This window comes from Cebidichthys violaceus, unplaced genomic scaffold (genome assembly GCF_023349555.1).
Source record: "Cebidichthys violaceus isolate CVI_PGR_0920_01 unplaced genomic scaffold, fCebVio1.0.p SCAF_27, whole genome shotgun sequence".
NCBI classification, from domain to species: Eukaryota; Metazoa; Chordata; class Actinopteri; order Perciformes; family Stichaeidae; genus Cebidichthys; species Cebidichthys violaceus.
The window spans coordinates 227,751-251,224 of NW_027176450.1; the positions used below are offsets into that span (position 1 = coordinate 227,751).

The 23,474-nt window shown below is 42.7% G+C and overlaps 1 protein-coding gene across 1 annotated transcript in view; it reads left to right on the forward strand.

The window, feature by feature from the left end:
* The first annotated feature begins 2,700 nt into the window (after positions 1-2,700).
* The window catches only part of cxadr (CXADR Ig-like cell adhesion molecule), a 35,325-nt gene continuing 14,551 nt past the window's right edge, over positions 2,701-23,474 (forward strand). Inside the window, exon 1 of the mRNA XM_068721325.1 lies at positions 2,701-2,859. Within this exon, the coding sequence (XP_068577426.1) occupies positions 2,793-2,859 (67 nt within the window). The 5' untranslated portion in view covers positions 2,701-2,792. The remainder of the gene's footprint in view (positions 2,860-23,474) is intronic.

The following is a 23,474-nucleotide window of genomic DNA, read 5'->3' on the forward strand; positions in this document are numbered from 1 at the left end:
TCTAAGCTGCGCAATACACACCCATTATAAAAGCAGAAAAGGACTGAAAAACACATGAAAGCAAAAATGCTACTATTCAAAAAGTGTAAAAGATATCAAAATGATTATAACATACAATCATTGGTCAGGGTTTTCTCAACATTTGAAAGTTTAAATGGTGTCTGTAGCTGAAAGTATGAGGAAGTAGAAGGATCTGAAAGTTGAACAAGTTTAAGAGGATTTAAAAATATTCTCCATAGACATCCCATTCAAAAAATAAGTTGCAAAATGCTTAATAATTCAAAAAGTTGAAAGATTAGAAAAATTATGAGAAATATCACCCCTCTCCTGAAAAAGCTGAACATTTATATAGTTGAATGGTTTCTGTAGCTTAAGAAATGTGGAAGTTTTTAAGTGCCAAAATACGTACGGAAGAAATAGTTGAATAAAGATTCGAAGAACAATACTTGGAATGCTGAATCAGCATTCCAACAATAAAGATTCAAAGAACAATACTTGGAATGCTGAATCAGCATTCCAACAACTAGAAAATGCATTTCCTGCTGAAAATGCGTTGGAATGCTGAAAGCTGAAAGCTGAAATGAATTGCAAAAACATTGCTGAAAATACAGAAATGAGAGACTACCTGTCTGAAAAATGTTGAAGCCCGAAAGCATTTAAACTGCACTGCTGAAAACCCTTCTAGTTGAAACTTCAAACTATGGTGTCTGTAGCTGAAAGTATGAGAAAGAAGAAGGCTTTGAAAGTTGAAGAAGTTTAACAGGATTTGAAGATTTTCTCCATAGATATCTTATTCAAAACAAATTGCAAAAAGCTTAATAATTAAAAAATGTAAAGATTATAAATATGAAAAGTCATATCACCCTCTCCTGAAAGAGCTGAACATTTTGATATTTGAATGGTTTCTGTGGCTTAAACAATGTCAGCAGTAGTGATATTTGTAGTAGTAGTAGTCGTAGTAGTAGAAGTTGTAGTTGTAGTAGAAGTATTGTTTGAAGTAGAAGTATTAGTAGCATTAGAGATATTTATAGTAGTAGTAGAAGTTGTAGTTGTAGTAGAAGTATTATTAGTAGTAGAAGTATTAGTAGTTAGAAGAAGTAGTAGAAGTAGTCGTAGTAATAGCTGTAGCAGTGGTTGTTGTATTTAATATAACAGTAGTAGTAGTCGTAGTAGTAGTAGTAGTATTAGTAATAGTAATGGCAGTATTTGAAGTAGCAGTAAAAGCAGTAGTAGAAAAACTAGTAGCATTCATACTAATAGCTGTAGTAGTATTAGTACTGGTAGTAGCATGAATAGCAGCAGTTGTAGTAGTAGTAGCAGTTGTAGTATAAGTAATAGTAGTACTGGTCGTATTAGCAGTAGTGGTAGTAATAATAGCAGTAGTAGTAGTGGTAATAGTTACAACAGCAAAATTTGTAGTAGAAGTAGTAGTAGTAGTAGTAGTAGTAGTAGCAGTAGTAGTAATACTAGAAATATTAGCAGCAGCAGTAGTAGTAGTTGTCGTAGTATTAGTAAGAACATTAATTATTTCAATTCAATGCTGAATCAGCATTCCAACAATAAAGATTCGAAGAACAATACTTGGAATGCTGAATCAGCATTCCAACAATTAGGATAACAATACTTGGAATGCTGAATCAGCATTCCAACAATAAAGATTCGAAGAACAATACTTGGAATGCTGAATCAGCATTCCAACAATAAAGATTAGGATAACAATACTTGGAATGCTGAATCAGCATTCCAACAATAAAGATTCGAAGAACAATACTTGGAATGCTGAATCAGCATTCCAACAATTAGGATAACAATACTTGGAATGCTGAATCAGCATTCCAACAATAAAGATTCGAAGAACAATACTTGGAATGCTGAATCAGCATTCCAACAATAAAGATTCGAAGAACAATACTTGGAATGCTGAATCAGCATTCCAACAATTAGGATAACAATACTTGGAATGCTGAATCAGCATTCCAACAATAAGCCCGCAGGATTACAGTCAGTGTGCTTTGGCACAGGCAGTATTCCTGCCTTGTGCCACAAAGCCACACTGAATAAAGATTTGAAGAACAATACTTGGAATGCTGAATCAGCATTCCAACAATAAAACCTAAACTGTCTTTGTGGTTAGATATCACAAGGGGTAAGTGGTTAAGTGAGTATTTCTTTGATTACTTTGAGTCCTTAAATGTACTCATTAACACACTATAATAACTCTGTGGCATCAGAGCTATAGTTTCACCTATAGATGGTGTTCAGCTCCTGGACCCATCAGCACAATGGCTGAGAGGGTTCCTTTAAAAGATTGGTAAACTTCTATGCAAGGAATTGTGTTGTGACTTATTCTCTATTGAAACAAAAAGGAGAGCTAACATGTGTCCTACTTGTATGGTCAATACGGACAATGTTTGAATAACGATGCTGCAAAATCAGTCACCGCTCCCTGTTTGTCGGATTGAGAAACCTCTTTGAGGGCTGGTGGCAGAGAAAGACATCCACAAAATTATACAAACGCAGGTAAACACGGGCTCCTCTCCACCATTAATAGAAAGTGGGACAGTTCCTCGTTGTTTCCGGCAGTGGGCGACACTGGATCTACTTTGGGACAACCGTGTGTCACGTGACAGCCTGCGGCGCGCTCGCTCCGCTGTGCACCTGCAGAGAGGAGGAGAAGGAGGAGGAGGAGAAGGAGGAGTGGAGTTTGGATGCTTCGGTCGAGCCGGACTGCCGCTTTTTCACTCGAACTCAGCACAAGTTCTCCGACCAAGTTTCGCTGAAGAAGTCGTGGAATGGCTGGAAGAGGAATGGCGCTCTGGACTGGATGGTTCTGCTGTGTACTGTTGAGCCTCGTTGCAGGTAAGTTTTTATGACACCCAGCTGCCGATGAGCTACTTTGATTAGAATGTTTTTTTCCCACCAGAACGACAGCGAGTACAATCTCCGGTCAGCCATGTAGCGTTGCTCTCACGTTAACCGTTCACACGGACACTCGCCCGGTTTGATAAGTTGAACATGCTGAAAACCGTTCGGTTAGGTAGCGTTACCTCGAGCTGCTCTGGTTAACGTTTAACTAGCGCAGTGGTTAAACTAACCGCATCTGAAAACACGAGTAACTCCGAGCCCAGGTCAGTTTAGTTAGCTAGCACACTAGAACAGTCCGGCTAAAACCAATCTACAATTTAAACAGTTAAACTAACGTCACGTCTACTTTAGGTCATTCGTAAACGTCACCAGATAATTGAAGTTCGCTAACGATATTCATTTTATTACGTTACATATTACATTAAAGTGGTCGCAGTTTACATTTTAACTTCCTCGATTGGTAATTAGTTATACTGAATCAATAGGTATTTAATATACAGCGGTGTGTTTGAAGTTCATACAGAATAGTGATGGTGGATGCTTTTTATTCCAGATGGCAAAACTCTTTGCTATTTCCGTGTGCTGTCTTTTGTTTTTTTTCGTCTCGTGGTTACTTGATCCGCTCTTATAAGCCTGTGGCTACAGGACTTCAAAGTGCGGCCTTTTTGCCCGCCATCTGCCACCAGTGCTGACCCCCCCCCCCCCAACACATCCCATGTTATCACATGTAACTTAACCACCTATTATAAAGCCATGTCATGTATATTTTGGGAAGCATCAGTCAGTCATAATGCAGTTGACAGATCATAATTTGTAATGCAGATAAGGACAAGGCAGGTCAAATCAAGTATTTATCTGTATTTTTAGTTAGTGTGTCATTGGGGCGTTAAATGTAGAAACATCACACGCGTGAGTTATTTATTCATCAAAACTATAGTTATTCATGTATAGGCAGATGAGTTTAAATTGACCACTGTTGCTTTGTTAATTGTAGCATGACTTAATTTTATGGGTGTGGCTTCCACTGGAATTTACACTGAAACTGGCAGATCGCTCCTCCCACTCCAAACAACAGTGTGAAACTTTTACTACAGGATTGTGTGGTGGCCTCCATCAGTGACATACCATGGCAGTTATTAAAAATAGTTTTAAAGATTTTGATGGGAAACCGCAGAGCCACGGTCAGGGCAATGACATTCCAGTCTGCTGATTAGTGAGAAACCGTGCTTTGTTTAGGATCATCTGGCACATCTCTCCATGTAAAAGCTGGGTCACTGAATGCAGTATAAGGTGTGTGTGTGCGTCTGTATAGTGTGTATAGTGTGTGGTTTAGCCTTCTTTTGTCTCATGATTCACGTTGCTTTGTACACTGGTTTGGGCTCATTACCATCTTAATGGCATCATGGCCTCGTCATTTGGGCACTGTTCCACTTCAGCAGACAAGAACAGTATCCGCTAGACTCGTAGCATTCTTTCAGCATGGGCTACGTAATGCACAATAATATGCTAACCTCTCTTAAATGGCACAATAACAAATAGTCTTCCTGCTCCATTTTCCTTGCTGTTTGTCCTTGAGACACCGCATGGACTATGCAATGTTTCAAAAGGGAGATCCTGAAATCCTTTAAGTTATGTTCAATCTGTAAAAGCGCAGACAGTACTCATATAGCCTTCACATTATAAGTCAGGTTTACTAAACAAGTATGCAAGGAAAGGAGAAGACTTTCTGGGAATGTTTGTACACAGTTTAGTTGTGAAAGTGGGGCCCACTTTTTTAATTCTTTGTAGTGATGATGTTTTTTTTTTCATATGACAATAGTATCAGAGACCAGCTGCTGTGGTGTTGGCTTTTACTCTTAAAAATCACATCAGATCATGCTGATGCGATAAAGAACTGCTCTATGCACTTGGCAGTAGCTCTGCTTACGGCATTTTCAACATATTTCCAAAGTTGTTCCCTTCCTTGACGGACAGCTCTTGATTTAGTCTGTATATGTTTGAGTCCTTGCTTAGGACCAGAACAGTCATTTCCCCTGCTTCAGAGCTGCAGGACTTACCCTGTTGCCCCCCTCCACTACCTGGCTGTCTGGGTCAAGAGGGAAACCACTGACCAGGATAAACAGAAACTGAGCAAGCAGAGCGCAGTTACCTGATAAGCCTTCTACCAAAGGCCATGGCCAGGACCTGGTTGCTTGGTTACCTTTTTGAAAACAGACAGGTGTGTGTGTGTGTGTGTGTGTGTGTGTGTGTGTGTGTGTGTGTGTGTGTGTGTGTGTGTGTGTGTGTGTGTGTGTGTGTGTGTGTGTGTGTGTGTGTGTGTGTGTGTGTGTGTGTGTGTGTGTGTGTGTGTGTGTGCTACAACACAGTTGTCGCGTGCTACAACACAGTTGTCGCGTGCGTGCGTGCTACAACACAGTTGTAGCGCGCGCGCGCGTGCGTGCGTGCTACAACACAGTTGTAGAGCAACCGGATCGCGCTCCGGTTGCTCTACAAAACTACCCTCCCCCTCATTTGCATGTATGTATTAGGTCCTCTTTAACAGCAAGAAAAAAAATCCCTGTTATTTTTCCACAAACCATTGATGATGTTTTAATAATCTTGACGCAACAGTGATAATCCTATAAGGGGAACAACTACGGCCTCTCTTACAGCTGTGTATTTATATGGTGTTTGGGCTCGTGAAGAAATAGTTCCAACCAGAAAGATGGGTGGTGGCGTGTCCACCACAGCCTGAGCAATTGTCATTGGCCCCACGCAGACAGTAATGACTTGAGGTCACATTCACTTGTCATGACCCAGCAGTCCGCTGCTCACCTCCTGTCGGCTGAAACCTGTTGCAGCTTTCGCCTCCGAGCAAGAAAGCCGCCCACTCTGCCCGAAAGCCCCCTGTCCTTGGAAAAACGGAGCAGGAACATGTAGAATCGGATTACACTCCGGGGACACTGCTTTGTCCTCCACGATCTGATGATGGGGACGGCCGTGCATGAATATTCACAGCCCCGGACGTTAATATTTTAGCATGCCAGTGCTGCACTAGCCCTGTGCCAACTCCTATTCACCTATATGGCAGTGTGAAACGCTTATCCCACCTCTACCTCGCCACATTACTCAACCTCTTCTTCTACTTTCCCCCACCTCCATTCCCTATCTGGTTTTCTGAAAGAACAAATTGCTGCCTGCTGGAGAATGAGCTAAAATGATTAATGGTGGTGCTAGTTTCTGAGTCCTGTTAATGGCTGTGCAGCCACTCTGTATTCAGACCTCATTCCTTTTTTCACAGGTAGGGACTAAAACCGCCTTCATGACTGCTGCCAGCACGTTCTTGTGGGAAGATATATTGGCAAGATTACACGTGAACCCCGTGGTCAAAAAGTCAATGTTACATCGACGGATGTTTCATGTTTGTATGTCTTGTAACTTATCTAACACTCTGGCCACAGTATTGGCTTACTGACAACACCCGGGTCACCAGAGGCCTGCAATTAATGTGCTCCGTTTTCCAATCAGCATAGCTCTGGAGAAGTTTACTTCAATGACACAAAGGAGTGGCTGATCAGTTCTCAAAGGTTGTGCTTTAGCTCGTCTGTTGACTAGAGGACCTTGATAAATTGGCTAGCTTGCATGCATGCTTAGTCAATTAGCTTTTATTTGGTCCGATCAACTGTCCAAAACTCAAAGGTACTCAATTTACGATAACTAGTAAGCAGAGATAAGCAACACATTCACTCATTTGAGAAGATGAAACCAGCAGTTTCGATTTTTTTTTTTTGAGAACTGATTTAGCAAGAGGCAGAATTTTTGTTTACAACATTCAAATAATGAGCTAATATCGACCGAATGTGAGGTTACAGTGACGACGTCAAAGACTATGTATTGTGTTACAGTGACATCTATTGAGATGAGCATGCTAACCAGCTAGCTCCGACTCGTCCTGTCTTGTAACACCACTTGTACCTCGAGAGGTGGGAGTGAGTCACTGTAGCGTCCAGTCTGTCCCCGAGGGATTGTCAGTCACGGTGAAGGTGCAGGGTCCGCGTACGTTTTGACAGTTTGTTTATTGGATTCAATCTAAAATGTCAGAAACGGTCTTGTATCAGTGTCACAGTAAACACGCGTGAAAAAAGTTAGCTAGAAACGTTAGAAGGCCAGACATCATTCTCAACCAACTCCTGTTGTCAGCATTAGTCGCTGGCCAGAAATCTGACCTGTCTGATACAATTTTGAGTAATAAATGTGTTTGTAATTGTTGTAGCACGCGTTTGAGAGAGTCTGTGCTGAGCGAGAGACATTTCCTCTGCTATCCATGTATCGGTTAAAACAAGGTCACTGCAGTGCTGATCCCCCCCCCCCCCCCCCCCATCGGTCATCATTGCTGTGTCACGCCGTTGGGGCGATATACCCACCCAAAGCACATTCATCACGTAGCCACTTGATGCCCTGCTCTGCTCTGCTCCTAATGAGGAATAATGGGCCCTGTGACAAATAAGCTGTTCCCCACGATGATAATAAGGCTTTTTCATGTACCTCGTATCTCAGCTGAACATCGCCAGAATACATCTTTCCTGGAGATAATCCGCAGATGCTGCAGACCAGGCAGTGAAGGAGGTTTAAATGCTGTATGATTATTTGGAAAAAGTTACACTGCAATTCATTCAACTTTCAAAATGAAGCGGGTGCTATACTTTAAACAAGGCTTAGAACTGTGATAAGATAAATGTTTGGCGTTTATTCTTTCATGGTAATCAAAGTGTTTTCAAATGGCGCATGTCTCTGGATTTCAGACTATTTATTTAGCTCCTTAAATGGAGGGAATCTGCTATTTACACTGATGCCTGGCATTAGGAAACATTCCTGAGCCAGCATCCAGATCTGCGAAGCATTTCTCTACTCCTGGTTCTTTGCCCTATGTTCTGGTGTTTCTTTGCATAATGTCCTCACGGCGTCTGAGCTCGCCGCGTCAGCGTGAGGAAACGCGGTGTGGCAGGCAGGTCCCCCGGGGTGCTGCATCTGCAGGTGCTGGTGTGCGGTCCGCTCCTGCTTACCTGCTTGGTAGGTGTCAGCTCAGCTCTACACATGCTTGAACCTCCGTTAGGTTATCCTTTGGGCAATGTTGACGAACTGGGCTTAGCTGTCGGCCACACAGGAGGAAAGGAAACCTCACTATCGTGTCAAACAGACCTGACAATTTATTCTGATGGCAAATCTTTTGTTGCCACTTCTGACTTCCAATGGACGCGTTGTTTCGGAGATAAGCTTTGTATATTGTGTTGTGCATGTCACTCTATTATCAGCTAATGCCGAAGCATTGTCTTACACAGAACTGGGTTTTGGAAAGATGATTATACTTTGTCCCCCAGCAGTAAGCCCCCTCTCTCGCCACTAAGAACATTAGAGTTAATTGTGTGTCTAATCTCGGAAAAATATTATGGCTCAGAAAATAAGGGACATAAGCAGAAGGTGGGGTGAATTTTGGGAGGAGGGGGGGGGTGAAGCAGCTGTTGAAGGAGCCATTTTTAGCACCTCTATCTCATTGTAAAACATTACACATTGTCGACTGCGGGTGTGGTGAAAAATGCAAATAATAATTGTCTGGAGGAAGCCTCTTTCTTGACTAAGTCCCACTCGATTTTGCTCCCTGTGGTGGTGATATTCAAATCAGTCTTTTTCTGTCTTAGTCTGATGTTTAATCATCATGTCAAATTATATAGTTACGCTAATAACTCCCGTCCATAGAAAATAAGGGATTTGTTATGGAAAAGGCCTGTTGAACAGTTTTACAGGAGTGTGATTGCTTGTATTATAGATTTTAGAATTAGGCTGCGTTAAAGAGGCCTTGTAGTGGGAAGTTACGACTCCGGCTGAATCTCGTTAGGAGCGTTAAAGGAGTATTGATACAAAGCGACACAGAATTAGTCCCAGAAAATCCCATTTCTTGTAACATTTGTTGCCTCACAATCAAGCCAAAGACTGCAATTCAAATCCTTTGAATCTGGAATCTGTAAGAAGGTCAAATATTACATGTAGGTTTTAATGCTAACCCAGACAGGCTATGCAACTGTATATCTGTAACAACGTCTGTGCATTCTTTACATGGGATCAAGCGAAGCTCGACATTTCTCCGATGGGAAAACATTTCGTTGTTGGATATCATAATATATCATATGCTGTGGAGATGTTTGCAGGTGTACGAAGATGTAAAGAAAGGAAAGCCACTGTACGGGCGAGCTAAAGCATTCTTTTGGAAAATGTTACTGATCTTTTTTGGAAATACGAATGCAAGGAAACACTTGGTTTCATGAAAGAGCATTGCATGGGATTAGATGGAAGCGCTCCGCATGGGGGAAATGGGGTCACTGCACGAAAGAGAATAGAAGAATTTACACCACCGATCTCGGGGTAACTTGAAAATGTAAAAATTCATACATTGAAACATTCATATTGACTTTCATTTACTTACTACTGTTTTACAACCAGGTTTCCAGGACCATAGCGGCTGTGCGCCATCGTCTCTTTCTTTCATTAACATTCATTAAACACCCGAGCCGTTTTTGGATCTATACGTATGACGGCCGGGGCATCTGCTACAGTTGACTATAGAAAAGCCTGAACCACAGCAAGGTCAGCAAGCCACACCAGACATTTAATTACTGTAGTGCATCTCGCCGCCATGCTAGCAAATCGGCAGCTGGCCCGGTCGCCCTCCAGAGAGATGAGATTGAACTGAAAATAGCTCTGTGACTGGCTGGCTTTGCGATGGTCAGAACGCACATTACTGCACAACCTTAATCACAAGTGCTGCTGTTTTTAATAAGCGGGCGCACAGGGCCAACACGGCTGCCTTTGTTGCTGGTAAGTTCCAGAGGAACCAGCTGTTAAGTGTCTTTATGGAGGCTATGTATAATTCATAGGCACACACACAGAGCTGCATGGCTGGCTGGCTGTCTTTCTCTTGAGTGACTGATAATTGGAAGGAGTAGAATAAACCTCCACCCCATCTCCAGGCACACTGGCACCCACAGCACCCAACTCTTTTCACTCTTTAGTAAACAACGGCTCTACAAAGAATCCCTCTGTGACGGGACATCTAGCTGATGGGAGTAAAGGGAGGATCTAGCATCGAGAGCCGTAACACAACTCTTCAGCTAGAGCTGTAGATGAATGACCTGTGGATATATAGAAAGAGTTTGTGACTTCCTACAGAGTCACCCGGCAATTTATCAGCTATCTCTTACCTGCAACTCGTATTAATCGTCAACTAATATGTTGGGTAGTAATGTAACATCCCATGAGCTTAAAAGACCTTGTCAAAAAATATATTTGAATTTAGTTTGGACGTGAAAAGTCCCCGATAATCCCTCTGCTGTAGGAAAAAAGTGTGGGAAAATTAGCTGGATCGCCTTGACCTGGATTTAAGTGAACAAATATTCATGTAAGACCCAGTGGGATGTGGCTCTCAAGTTGGACGAGAAGCTTTAATCTGCTATCAATACAACCCCTAAACATCACCACAGCACACTCTCTGTCAGCCCAGTGTAATCAGTGTGTTCTCTATCAGGATTCAATAGTTTCAACAGCGAATCGGCCGTTTTTATTGTCATGCACACGCCACGTAAGGTGAACGGTCGTCATTATCCTGGGCCTCAGTCACTTTCCCTGAGATTATGTACTCGTCAGCCTGGTCCCGGCTGCCCTATAAGCAGTATTTGGCTGCCCGTCCAGACTACTCAGGGGTCAGACCTTTTTAGATGTCATTAAAGCCGTCGGGGAGTTGGCTTCTATGGCAGGTTTCAGGCAAAAGCACTTTACTGCATCCACTAAACACTCAACAGCCAGACAACCTTGCTGAATCTTTTTAAGGTGTCAGGCTATTTAAATGGGCCTTTTTGCCACATATGTAAGATTAAAGTCATAGGTGTACCTCCTCTTAGCCATTCAATAGTGGAATATTTGACCTTGACTGACTTAATGTTTCCACTGACAGCAATGGTTGAATTAGATTTTCTTGTTTTTCCTGAAAGACGAGGAACATGGTGGCTGTTTGTATTGAACGCAGCTATGTTAAAGAACTGGAAGTTCCAGTGAAACGGAAGTTAGAGCTTCTGTTCTGTGACGTATTTCTCAGTGAAACAGAATATTTTAGCGGTGTATAGTTGCAAGGGGGATTTAAATAAAAAGTTTTACGTTCGATTGGACCGCTTAAAAGTGGGCGGGCTTAGCGTTTAGCACAATACAGAGGTGCAGTGGACTGTTAGCTCCACACAAACGCCTCCCTCACCTGTTTTTAGATCAGGAGGAAGCGATGAACGAGAGACAAGTCAAATCTGATTGTATTATTTTTTTAGTACAGGATGTTTCATTAAACATTTCAAACTGTGACAGAAGCTAGAGGCGCTCTAAGTCCTCCGCACTGGGAGTTTTTTTTAATACAAGATTTAAGATTTTCATGAAATCAAAAACCCATTTTTGATACTTTTGATGGTCAAGATTTTTTGTGAAATAGTTATTCAATGTTTTTGCATTCTGTAATGATCTGTCTTTTGACCTTATGCTTTTCAGGAAGTAGATGTCTGACTTTGTTGTTTTGTCGCTTTACTTTGTGTATGGTAATGTGTTCATGATCACCGTGTTCCTGTATTTTAACACATATCTCACCAATTTTATAACATAACATAAACTTAGTACTAAATCTGATTTATATATGCCCTCGTAAATGTGGACGTCTGTCCAACAATCCAACAACAGAAGTGTATGGAAGGTGAACAGGCTATTTTTTTTTTTAGATAGCTGGCATCAGCAACTGGACGTTAAGATATGGAACAACAACAAAGTAACTGGCTGCAAAAGGTCACTATAGTAGTTTTTATTGTTAATGGCGGAGTCCGCCATGGTTGTTACCCTGGATTCAGACTGAGAGGGATTCACAGGGTGCAATAGTGCAGCATGTAATCGCAGCGTAATTAGATCTCATTGATATCAGCCTCACTGTTACTTTCTTTACACCGTAGGAGAGCTGCACTATAAAACCACAGTTCCTGTTACCAAGGTAACCACGGGTGTCACCAAGTCAACCAGGGCTGAAATTTTAAGGATTACAATGGTAATGACTTGATAGCGCTCTTATTTAACTCAATTTATTTAACTAAGACAGAATATTACAGCATCTTACAGATACAACCTGTAAACAAAAGGCACATGTTAATTTGATTCTGCTGTCTTCATTAGAAATACACTACAGAAGATGGTGTGTGTGCAGTTGCTTTTAATTTGGATGGTTGGGCTACTCGTTGCATCCCGAGCACTAGTTTTACTCTGTTTATTACAAAACAGCACAGCTGCTGCCCCTTTCATTCTGAATCAATTTCATGCTCAGGAGCCCAATTTAGTGTGGGATTAACGTAAATGTTGATTGTGTCCAGTTTGCAGTGATTCACAGATGCTTGAGATGGATCTAATTAGCCTACGAGGATCTAATCTTGAATCCCCTTTGAATCTGAGCTCTGCGTCCTTTACAGACTTACTGCGTTTGTTTCTTCGGTCCTGACTCTGTGCTCTTCTGTTTGAGTCTGACGAGCCTCATCTCATGCACAGTTAAAGAACATGGAGAATAAATGTCGTCGCACCGTGTCAGGACTGAAAATTGTAGGATTTCCTCTTTTCAGCAGGAAAGCTAAACCATTGCGTCAGTTATTTTTAACATTCCCCAATCGCATCTTGTCATTTTTCCGCGGTACGGCAGACTGGAGTGGCTGTTTTGAGCGCTTTCCCCTTATGTCTAGGCTGCGAGTGTGAGCTGGAGGCACGAATTTACCCAGCAGTCCCGGTTAAGCTGTAACAACAACCGACAGTCGTCGCCTGCAGCTTCCTACAGGGCTCAACACTCAGGTGCATTTACTGCACCTGCCTTCTAGAACCTCTGAGTGAAGAAGAGACCCCAGCCATGAAACATCAGGCCTGTTTCACTGAGAACAAGAGAGGAAAGAAAAGAATCTTGTTATCTTCTAACAGCAGCCTTATCTTGATGTCCTGCTGTAGTGTCTCCCCCACGCAGAGGACAGGAAGGGACTGTCTGTGTTGTTACACTTTCACAAAGACCTCATTCTGCCTGGACGGGAGTGCTTTGGACAGGATGAGAGGGTTTAGAAAGGAGGGATGTTACAAATGCATTTGAAAAGGAATTGACTTTTTAGCAGTTATTACAAAGTACTCTGTCAATACAGCATTTTTTGTCCTCGGGCTTTCAGCAGCACCAGAATACCTTTTCAGTGACATAGGCTGCGTTGGTCCTTTTAGCTTTTGACGGAACACTCTGGGCATGAAACACATAAAGGACTGTGTATTTTCCTCTACCGATGTCTAGGAGACCACCATCATGCAATGTCCTTCAGGCAGGGGACCTAATTTTAGACCAAAGCCTCAAGGAAACAGCGTGAGCAAGCTAGACTCATTGACTGCCTCCCAGCCAATCTAGCTGACAGCCACACATGCGTCTGCAGCACATGGAAAATAGGTTACTGTGTAAAGCTACCATAGGTAGGGTGACATCTTAATCTGCAGCAGTTTGCCTTCTGTGTCCTAAACAACAACAACATGAGAGAATCAGCTGTAACAGAGGTAATTGACTCACTTGGCAGCATCTTTAGCCAGCAAACTAAGGTTGATTTTTGGTGAATCCGTTACGTTAGTTCAAATCGTGGTGCGCTCAGTCTCAAGGAGCAAGGGAGGAACCCAGGAATTCCTTGGGAGGCATTTGTGTTTTGAATTCTTGATACTTTTTATACTTGCCTCTGTCAGCGGTCTGGCCTCACACCTTAATCCTTTTAGTGGTTTGGCAGTGAGCCATAAGAGTCTTTACCTCTCTATAGGTGTTTACTTTACGTATATATTGTGTATATGGGACTAGATTTACCACCTAAAGACTTTTTTTTTTTTTAAATGGTTGAGTTAAAAAACAAGTCCTCAGTTGACTGAACCAAGAGGCCAGAGTGTTGAGTGTCAGTGATTTGTTTCAGATGCTATGAGGAAGTCGTTTCTTATCGCGGAGAAAGGCAAATCTGACTAAACCTGCCCTGCTCATTCTCACGGCATTTCAGCGAACACGGGGCAGTGAAACATCCCGACCTCCTCAGACTGAGCACTCGAAATTGCTCTGGAAATTCCAGAAATGTGAAATTCTTTCGCCTCCTGAGGAGTTTCTGAGTTTTCCACTAATGACGTTGAAAACCAGGCTTGTTAGAAGCTCCAGACAGAACTGCTAATCCCTAATTTTGCCCTGTGTTTCAAGGGGAATGTTCTAGGACGCTTCATTGCTCTAAGCTGACTTATTGTGTTTTCACCGCTCCGACATAATTAAGCACAGCCGTGAGAAACCTTTGTTTGCTTCTGTACACTCAGGCATTTTGCTTGTCTTCTGCACTGCAAATGCGCATCTGAGTTTTGTGTGTTCTCTATCGGTATCCACTCTCCACCACGTCCTACGCCACAGTTAGAGTAACTCTGAGAGTCCATCATCAGTCCGAATGGAGTAGCTGCAGTCTGCTGCACTTGTGTCCCAGTGTGTGATCAGCGATGCTGCCTCCTGATCACAGTTGGCTTTGTGCCTCGGGGGCCCGGACAAAGGCTGGGGCTGGGGCGCCGACGGGGGCCTGGTCTGTATCAGACACTTTATTTGTTTTGGGGGATGTAGAGGGGGTTGGATAGGCTGCGTTATGGCTGCCTCCCCCTCAGTGAGGAGAAACTCCTGTGTCAGGAGAGAGACGCCCCAGGACTACGTCCCACTGAGACATTTGGCTTTCATTTTTCTTGATTCATTGTAAACGGCTGGAAGCTTGGAACACGAACGCATGCCTGTGATGAACAGGATTACTTTCAACAGCCTTACCCCAGTCCTCATTTGCTTTGTGTTACATCGAAAACATAAAAACACATTTTTGAAAGTTGTTAGAATTTAAAACCTTCTGGAGGTGACTCCACTATTCTAATATAATTGATCCGGTCTTTTTCCAGAACTGAACATGCATCCTGGGTGATCCTGATACAACTGGATGAAATAATAATTTAGAAAATGCCTCTTTATTGAATTTAGATTTTTGCTTTAATTGAATAGCCTTACTGTACTAAATGCCAAACCACCTAGCAGTGGTCAGAAATGCGTTGCATCACCTTAAGCAACACGTGACCGCAGTGTGTCTCTGATCAGTTTGTGTCGAGCAGAATATTCTGGCAAGTGTATGTGTAAAGTCAAGTTAAAGTGCAATAGTAGAGCATATTTGGATGCAATGTTGATAGCAGATGTAGCGGGGCTGATGATGTTTCGGCTGAGCCAACAAATACCTGCCAAACACATGCCGTCTTAGCCCTCTGTTTTTGCTTTGGCACACGCTTTCTCCAGCAAACACCCGCTGACGATTGATTTAAGACCTCCACCTGATCCACTCCTCCTCCTCCTGTAATGAGGATGAATGGCAACAAAGACGTGTGATTGTGTTTTGTGAGGCATATTTTTTAGTTTTGCACCATTTCTCAAGTCATGCAAACCACTTTCACGCGTTCCCTATTTGCTCGCAAGGTATTGTTTCTTGTTTTGTTTTTTTCCACTGCAGAAGTGAGGAGAACATGATTTTGTAATTACTCCTCTGGCAACTCTCACTGATGAAAACACTCCAGCTGTTTCATGTTCTTGTACCTCCACTGTGTCACAATTACGTCTACTGACAGGTATTTTCTTCACCTTTTAATTTCCTCCTCACGTGACTGTAGCGGCCCATTTGCTGTCGTTTCCAATGCAGGCGCTATCTGTGTGCTGCTCCTTGGCCTGGCGTCTTGCCTATCTGCTTTATGGCACAGCCAGCCCCCAGTATTGTGACCATCTCACTGTGTCCCTCGGCTTCAACAAATCCTGAGAGACTCAGCCCTTTGTGTGTGCGTGCGCGCCCGCCCACGCCCACAGGTCTCGGAGACACTGGGGGGGTCTTATCTGACTCTTCAGGATTCTATAGATAAACTCGCTTCCTCTCACATGGATGGGGGAAGGGATGTGTGGTGGGCCAGGGCTGTTTTTAGTGATTTGTGTCGAGCTTTAGAACAAATTTGCGGTGGCAGAGAGGTTAAACGAGCAGCTTCTGCTTCATTGCACTGTCCTAACCCTTCTGAAATGCTAATGCATCTATAAATATGGAGCACAAATCCCAGGGCCACGAGTTGAGTCCCTGTGATGAAGACTGCCTGTTTTGATTAGGCGACCATTAATTAAGGAACATGTGAATTTGTCTTTCTTCTCTCCCTCCTGTAGTCCCTCAATTGAGACATCAGTTTTTACCAACCTGATGATGGGATTAGGAGTCTAATTTGAACGTACATGAACTATGATTAAGAGAAATTGCCCCTTTTGTAATGATCGGTTGCTGTGGACATTCACAGCAGTGGTGTTAACCACATCCCCCATAGGCCCGTCTAAAAGCTGTCAAATGCTCAGGCAGTCGAGTAAAGTGCCTGTCATTCGTCACCCCCCTCATCGTTTAATGTTCAATTATGTCAAAACAGCCTTTAGGTCATCTGCACTGGGAATTGATGGCAACTCTGTGTGGCGAGCAGAACTTTCAGGCTGCATTACAGCACAATCGGTATGGTTCAACAGTCCGAGCCCTCTGCAACACTAAATAAACCACGGCCCGGCTCGCACTCAGGGCACCCACATTGCATCAAATTGAATAGTTCCAGTGGGGGCCACTGGGGTGAGTATTCATTTTTTTGGGCAGCAACCAAGTTATAAAGTTATCCTCTGCTGTGCCTGAAATAATTGATGTCCTTTGCCGTGGTCACAGGGGATTGGCTCGGCTGTTTTATGATGGGGAGAACATCGGCGCGGTTTTAATTTGCTCATTCCACAATCCAGAGCCCTCCCAGGCTGCACTTCTACTTTAATGAATCGCTAATGTTCTTCCCACCATCACTGCCCATCCAGGATAATGTGCCACAAGCTTTGTTCTTTATGAGAGAGATGTTTTCTTTTCAACTGGTTGGAAAGTAAACTGAAAACATTTTCTCTCGGAGGGTTGTTTATGAGAAAAAGATGTAAATTCAGACTTACACATCTTAATTCTTAGATCCATCTCTCCCTGCCCCACACACACACGCACGCATACGCGCGCGCACACATTTCTTTGTTCATAGCTATTTGACTGAAACACTAAAACTGTGACTGAAATACTAAACCAATGCTTTCACTGCCACTGAGGCTTTAAGTGTAACTGCATGAAGCAGTTACACTTAAAGAAGGTAAACAGAAGTAAATCCCAGCGTGACGTCTCTCACCTCTTTCACCTAGCCAAGCTTTTTTGTTGTTGCCCCGTGAGCCTGAAATAGCCGCCGCCTTTATCTCCCCATGGTAAGATTTGGCTTTTCAGACTTTACTCCCAAGGATGCCCTTTAAGGTCAGAGGGTGGAGAAAGAGACTTACGATCCTCTGTGGACACTGCCAAGGCTCTGAGGGTCAGCCAGGTAGCACACAGGTCAGCAGAGGTTAGCTTGTTAAACTGTTCCTGGTTTCAGGGTTTAGTGCTGTCTGTTGAAGCTGCTCTTTACACTTAATGTCTGCCTCGAAGACCTCAGACAAAACACTTGCGTAAATGATGTCCACGTACATGTCACCGAGGAAATAATCTGTCTTGTCCGCAGACGAGAGCTACAGTAGACTGAGGAATTGGCCCAGCAGAGATGAGTTTATTGCAGATATATTTGTATCGATGTACACGTCGGTAATAAGTCACAAGAAATCGCTGCACAGAGGTGCCAACCTGGGTTTAATGTGATTTAGTAACGGTGTCATTTTATTGACACCAGAGACATTGATAAGTTGATATGTTGAACTGTTTATATGCACGTTGGTCCCAATTCTAAAGAAACCACCTCTACTAAGAATTTACATAGTCAAATCTAGTTGGTCAAGTTTCCTTCTATAATCTACTGATCGTCAAGTCATGCCTTTGTTTTTTATTGTTCATGGATCCCCTCTGTTTAAGCTTTATGTATCTTTAAAAAATAAATGTGAAAACGGCAACATTATTGGTCGAGATAGAGGTTACTATGGCTTAGCTGTTGTTTCTGAATAATGGACAGTGCTGTGTGTGTGTGTGTGTGTGTGTGTGTGTGTGTGTGTGTGTGTGTGTGTGTGTGTGTGTGTGTGTGTGTGTGTGTGTGTGTGTGTGTGTGTGTGTGTGTGTGTGTGTGTGGGGGGGGGGGGGGGGGGGGGGGGGGGGGGGGGGCAGGTTGTCTGAAGAACTGACACAAACAGGTGATCGATAGAAAGACGCGGTTTCTTATCCCGCTGCTTGTAAATAGGGACAGTCAATGTGAGACGCAAACAGCTGTTAAATGCGCCACAAACAGCTGTTTCTACACGCCCCCCTTCCCAGTTCATTGTAGATGCTATTCTTTGGCTTTGAAAATAGCCATGTTGTGATTTATGAATGATGATTGATCCTTTGTGTCATTACCACATTTTTCCCATCACGCATCACCTCCTTAGATTGAATCATCGAATAGTGGACTATTCCAGGTCAGCCCTGGAACAGTCCACAGTTTGTTGTTAAAACGTAGACCATAATGACAAAAGCCCATCACAAGTTTTCAGGACCCAAAGCGAGGTCTCCACATTGCTATATTTGTCTTTCCACTCATCAGAAAAACTCCAAGGAAAAACAAGCGCTTCCCCACATTCAAAAGTTGATTAAATGTGGTTTGATTCATTTTCATCTCATCAGCAAAATTTCAAGCGAAACCATGGCGGTGTTTACACTGTTCCTTTGTCATGAAACCATGTGGATGTTTATAAAGACGTCCGAGCTTCGCTTTGTTCACTTCCACAAATGCTTTTTAATGGAGAAGTAACGTTAACTTTGCTTTTCATAACTCTCCCTTGTGTCTGTTCCTACTTAACCTCTTTCTCCCTGTCTGTGAATCTACCTCTCTCTCTCTCTCATGCCGTCTTTTAAGCGCCACGGCAACCTTCTCCGAGGGATTGGTTGCCAGGAGACAGGATTCGCTCCCCATTGTATGCCGACAAAGGTGGGGGGGGGGGGGGGTTACAATCAGCAGGACCAGAGAGAATTGGAGGCCTAGGGGACCGGCACTCAACAATCATGGGTGTGTTGGAGAGTAGGTGGACAGGCAGGGTGGGAGGGGGGGAATTGAATGGCAGTGAGAGGTATTGGGTGGAGCGCGCTGACACCCTAAATTCCTCTTGTCCATTCCTGGTCTCCCAGTAACCACGCTGGGATGTGCTGTGTCAGACACTGTGGTGGAGATTGGAGGGAAAGAGACACAAGCAGCGAGGAATAGTTAAGACAGACTTTTTGAATTAGCCAGTGTGCGCACACACACACACACACACACACACACACACACACACACACACACACACACACACACACACACACACACACACACACACACACACACACAGTAGGACACATTCTTACTACAGCAGCAGACACCGAGCACAAGGAGGTAGTGGGGGTGGGTGGGTCTGGTGTAAATGCTCCACTGCATTCACCAGCAGTCTATTTGTCATAGTTTTCCTTGGCTCTAATGATGGTCTCTCTTATCAGCCCATTATATTAGCTTGGAGGAAGAAGGCCAGTTTACTTTAGCTCTGGTGCCATTACTCTAAATAAGGACCGACGGTCACCCTCCATAAGCCAGTGATTATATGGAGCACTCGCTCACCGTGGCCGAGACTTTGAGCTCAGTAAGATCATTTGTGCTCTGAGTAACTTGCTCCAGAGTTCACACACACAGTGTGTACAGTGTGTGTTGATAGCCGATAGTTACTGATTAACACTTTGAGCTGCCTTTTCACAGGATACAGGGTTATTTGTGTTGTTCTCTACTAGAAGCTACTAGCAGGGGATGGTTTCTACGGCCAGTTATTAGCTATCATTCAGTCATCTTAAAGTGCTTTATCCAGGTTAGTTATGAAAAGGGCTATTCTTTTTTCATTATTCATGATCATTTGTGATTAGAAAGCCCCTGAAAATCGATTTCTCGATCATCTTTTCACGATGCGTAATGGGGTCCTACATGAATACACAGTTTTCTGCCAAAGTCTGAAAAGTTTGGGGGTTTTTCTGTGTGTTCTTGTCACAGATTTAAAGTGGGCGGGACTCAGCTAGAAAAATGGTGATGTCATGTACTTCCATTCACCAATCAGGTTTTAGCAACCTTTTTAATAAAGTTTGATGACAGTTGTGGGTTTGTTTTCATACCATTGTCATTCAGATCTGATGATGCAAATTTGCTGAGGTTTGATGTTATAAACTCTTCTAAGAATAACTACTTACGGTTTTTATTTAACTCCATGTCAGTTTACACTTTCTCCGTTAATTCTTTGGTGTTTATTTCTAATGTGACATTTTCGATGGCAGCCACTGCTTTACCTGGTCACCTTATCTTTATTAGGACTCATTTCCCTTCTTCCTGCCCTGTTTACCCGAACCATTTTATTGACTTTTTATTCAAATGATTCAAATTATTGTTTGTTTTTACTGAGCTTGTATCTCCATTATAGTGATTTGTATTTCGTGGAAAGGATGCCATCTGGGTGATTCTACATGAAGTGTAAAAATGTGAAACGTGCTTTATTGCTAAGGATGATGGTGATAGGTAATGTAAGGGCTGGGATATGTTTGTTATATTACTACAATACTTTGTTGATGGTTTTTATGTTTTGACTCTATTACCTTGTAACAAATTTCTCTAACATTGACTATACAGTATATGACCAAATAAGCAACAATCAAGGTTTAAGTTTATTAGAATAAAAGTTTTTATTTACTAAGAGTTTCACGCTTCACAAAAAGCTTAGCTCAGCTAAACGGCCTCATCAGGACAGCATGTGGTTTGATCAAATTCAATTGACCGAGCTGGAAACCTCCACACAAGTGATTTTAAAAATAAACTGTGATTGGTGCAGAATTACATGACATCACCTTTTTCACCCACTTCAAACCAGTGAGAACAAGCAAGTACAACAGCACAAATCTCTCTGAAGAAACATTCAAAACTGTTCAAACTTTAACAGAAAATGTGTGTTTATGGAGGGGCCCAATCAGTCAGTGTAAGAATAGGTTTTTATTTTCAGGGCCTTAAACATTTGCCTGCTTTGCTACAACAGCAGCTTTCACCTAATTATCTCATTTGCATTTACCACAGTTCCTCTCCAAGACTTAATGCGTGCAGTGGATGGATTAAACGGGATTCTTGTCTGTTGATTGAATGTGGAATTAAGCTTAGATTACACTTGCGGTGTTTATGTTCCTTTGCCTTGGCACCGCTGTCACCTGAGCCACCACAGGGCCAAGTTTATAAGCTAACAAATCTGTTTGCCAGTGGAAGGGATGATATCCTGAAATGGCACCTTTTTTCCCCCATTTGTGCGATGTTGAAAGGAAGAGGCCTCCGGCTGAACTATAATTTAAACAAATGCTGTCTACGGACTCAGAGGGCCGCCATTGATTTAACAGCTACGCCAGGCAGTGTCCCCAATTGCCCGTCAGAGAAACCAGCCTCCCTGATAAACTGTTCTAGCTGAATACTTTTTCTCACAGAATGCAATTTTCTCCTCTTTTCCAAGCAACTTGTGAAAAATGCCCCGTCTCCTTCAAAGTGCTTGATGAATTGACACCGCTTTCTGTCATGCAGATACCAAGCTGTGTCTCAGTGTTTGACAGTGATAGACCCGTATCTCAGTTCTCTCTACATCGCACTCCGTTTCTCATGCTTCCGCTGAAGGCGACGGATCGCTCCCATCAAGGGCGTCTGTCAAAATCTGTGGGCTGCAGCGACCAGCTGCAGCACCAACGGATGGGGAATAAAACTGCTTGTGCTTCGCAACCATATCAAATGCTCACAGGCTGCGGGGCTTCAACGATGGTGGGTGTGACGGAGATTGTCACTCTCTCTGCAGTGTATTTTTCATTCAGTTGTCTCTGCGCAGCCCAGAGGGGAGTGAGGTTAGAGGCTGAAACGGAGCTGATGGACGTGAGATGCACGCCCGTCTTACACCGAGGGCCAAGATATAGAAACGGCCCTCACTCAATTAGCTGGCAAACTCCTCTTTGTATCACAATCAAAAGGAATACTTTAATTTTCATCATTTAAGTTGCATACTTGATATCCTGTCACCTTGATCTTGCTCAAACTGTTTGTAGGTTAGATTGAGTGGTCATGTAGGTTGGAAGACTCGTACGCAGTTTAATGCACTTTTAGATCTCTTAGTTTTTTGTTGTGTAGCTGCATGTACTATCGTTTTGTTGCGTCCTTTACGGAAACCTTGTAATCAAGGTAATCTCTTCCTTTCCAGGAAGTGAAAAGAGTCTAACAAAGTGTGTACTGTTGCAAGGTTTGTCTCCTGTTTCACCAATTATCGCCCAGTCAGCTCCATCTGTCAGTTGGAGTAAAAGCTGCAAAATCGGAGGCAGATGTAGCTCAGGAAAATACGATTTTATTAGGGAAAAAAACACATTTTTATGGAGTGGAAATTGTTTAATTATCAGCAGAACATTTCAGTTACACATGTTTGGTGTCATTTGTGGTATGTGATAAGTATATTTTACACACACGCTTTTTAGCAGCAACATATTGTGGGGTATTTTTTTTCTATAAAGCTGTTCTTCCCCCCCATTCGCTGACTGGAAGGTGGCAAGCTGTCAGAAGGATTTTAATGCGTCGAGGCAGCATGTGACAACTCCATTCTCTATGGACTGTGTTCCGTGCTGCGGCTTAAATCTCTTATTGAATGGAGAATCTTAACCCAGTTGATGTCACCAGGAAATTATGTTTATTCGTTCTAAGAATAAATGCTTAAGAGTCAGCTCCAGTGTTGTGATGGGCTACAGTTTCTTTTTTTATAATTATCACCCTTCCTTCAGCTAAGCTGTGTTCTCATCTATCAGTGTCTTCTTCTTTTTTCCGCTGTGTGATTTGCATTATGCATATTCTAAGAGTTACTTCTCGGATGAGATGTAGAAATTTTTAATTCATGAGTGACACATTACCCGAATCAAAACATTTGAATTCTGGCTGAGAATGTTTCTGTAAAGCACGTCACTGGAAGAACATTTCATCAACTCAGTTCAATTAGATTCAAGGGACAGAATTTTCCATCACCAAAAAATAAAAAAATTAAAGTACAATCTGTGGTCTTCATTTTGCGCTATGTTGAAAATAAATATTTGTTCATTCACTCACCAACAAAGAAGTAAAGACCTGAAGCTGGCTGTGATGTAGTGGTGTTTCAGTCTTATCACAGGTCTGTGTCTCTTTTCTGAAGCTCACTGCAGCTAAACATTTCTACAGATCTTTCGCTCAATTTCTCTCAACTATTATTGCTGCCAAAACGAGATTAAATTACCGGAAAAGTGCTCCTTAATAAGATCATTCTGGCCTAAATGTAGCACGGATAAATTGCAACGGGGTAATTCACTGTGTAGATAATTTTCTCTTCATAGCGGGCATCATTATGTCACTGACTAAGTGACATAATGCTGTTATGCTAAATGTTGAAATTGTCACCTCATATTGTCCTGAGCCGCATTGATGATGGAAAAAATAAT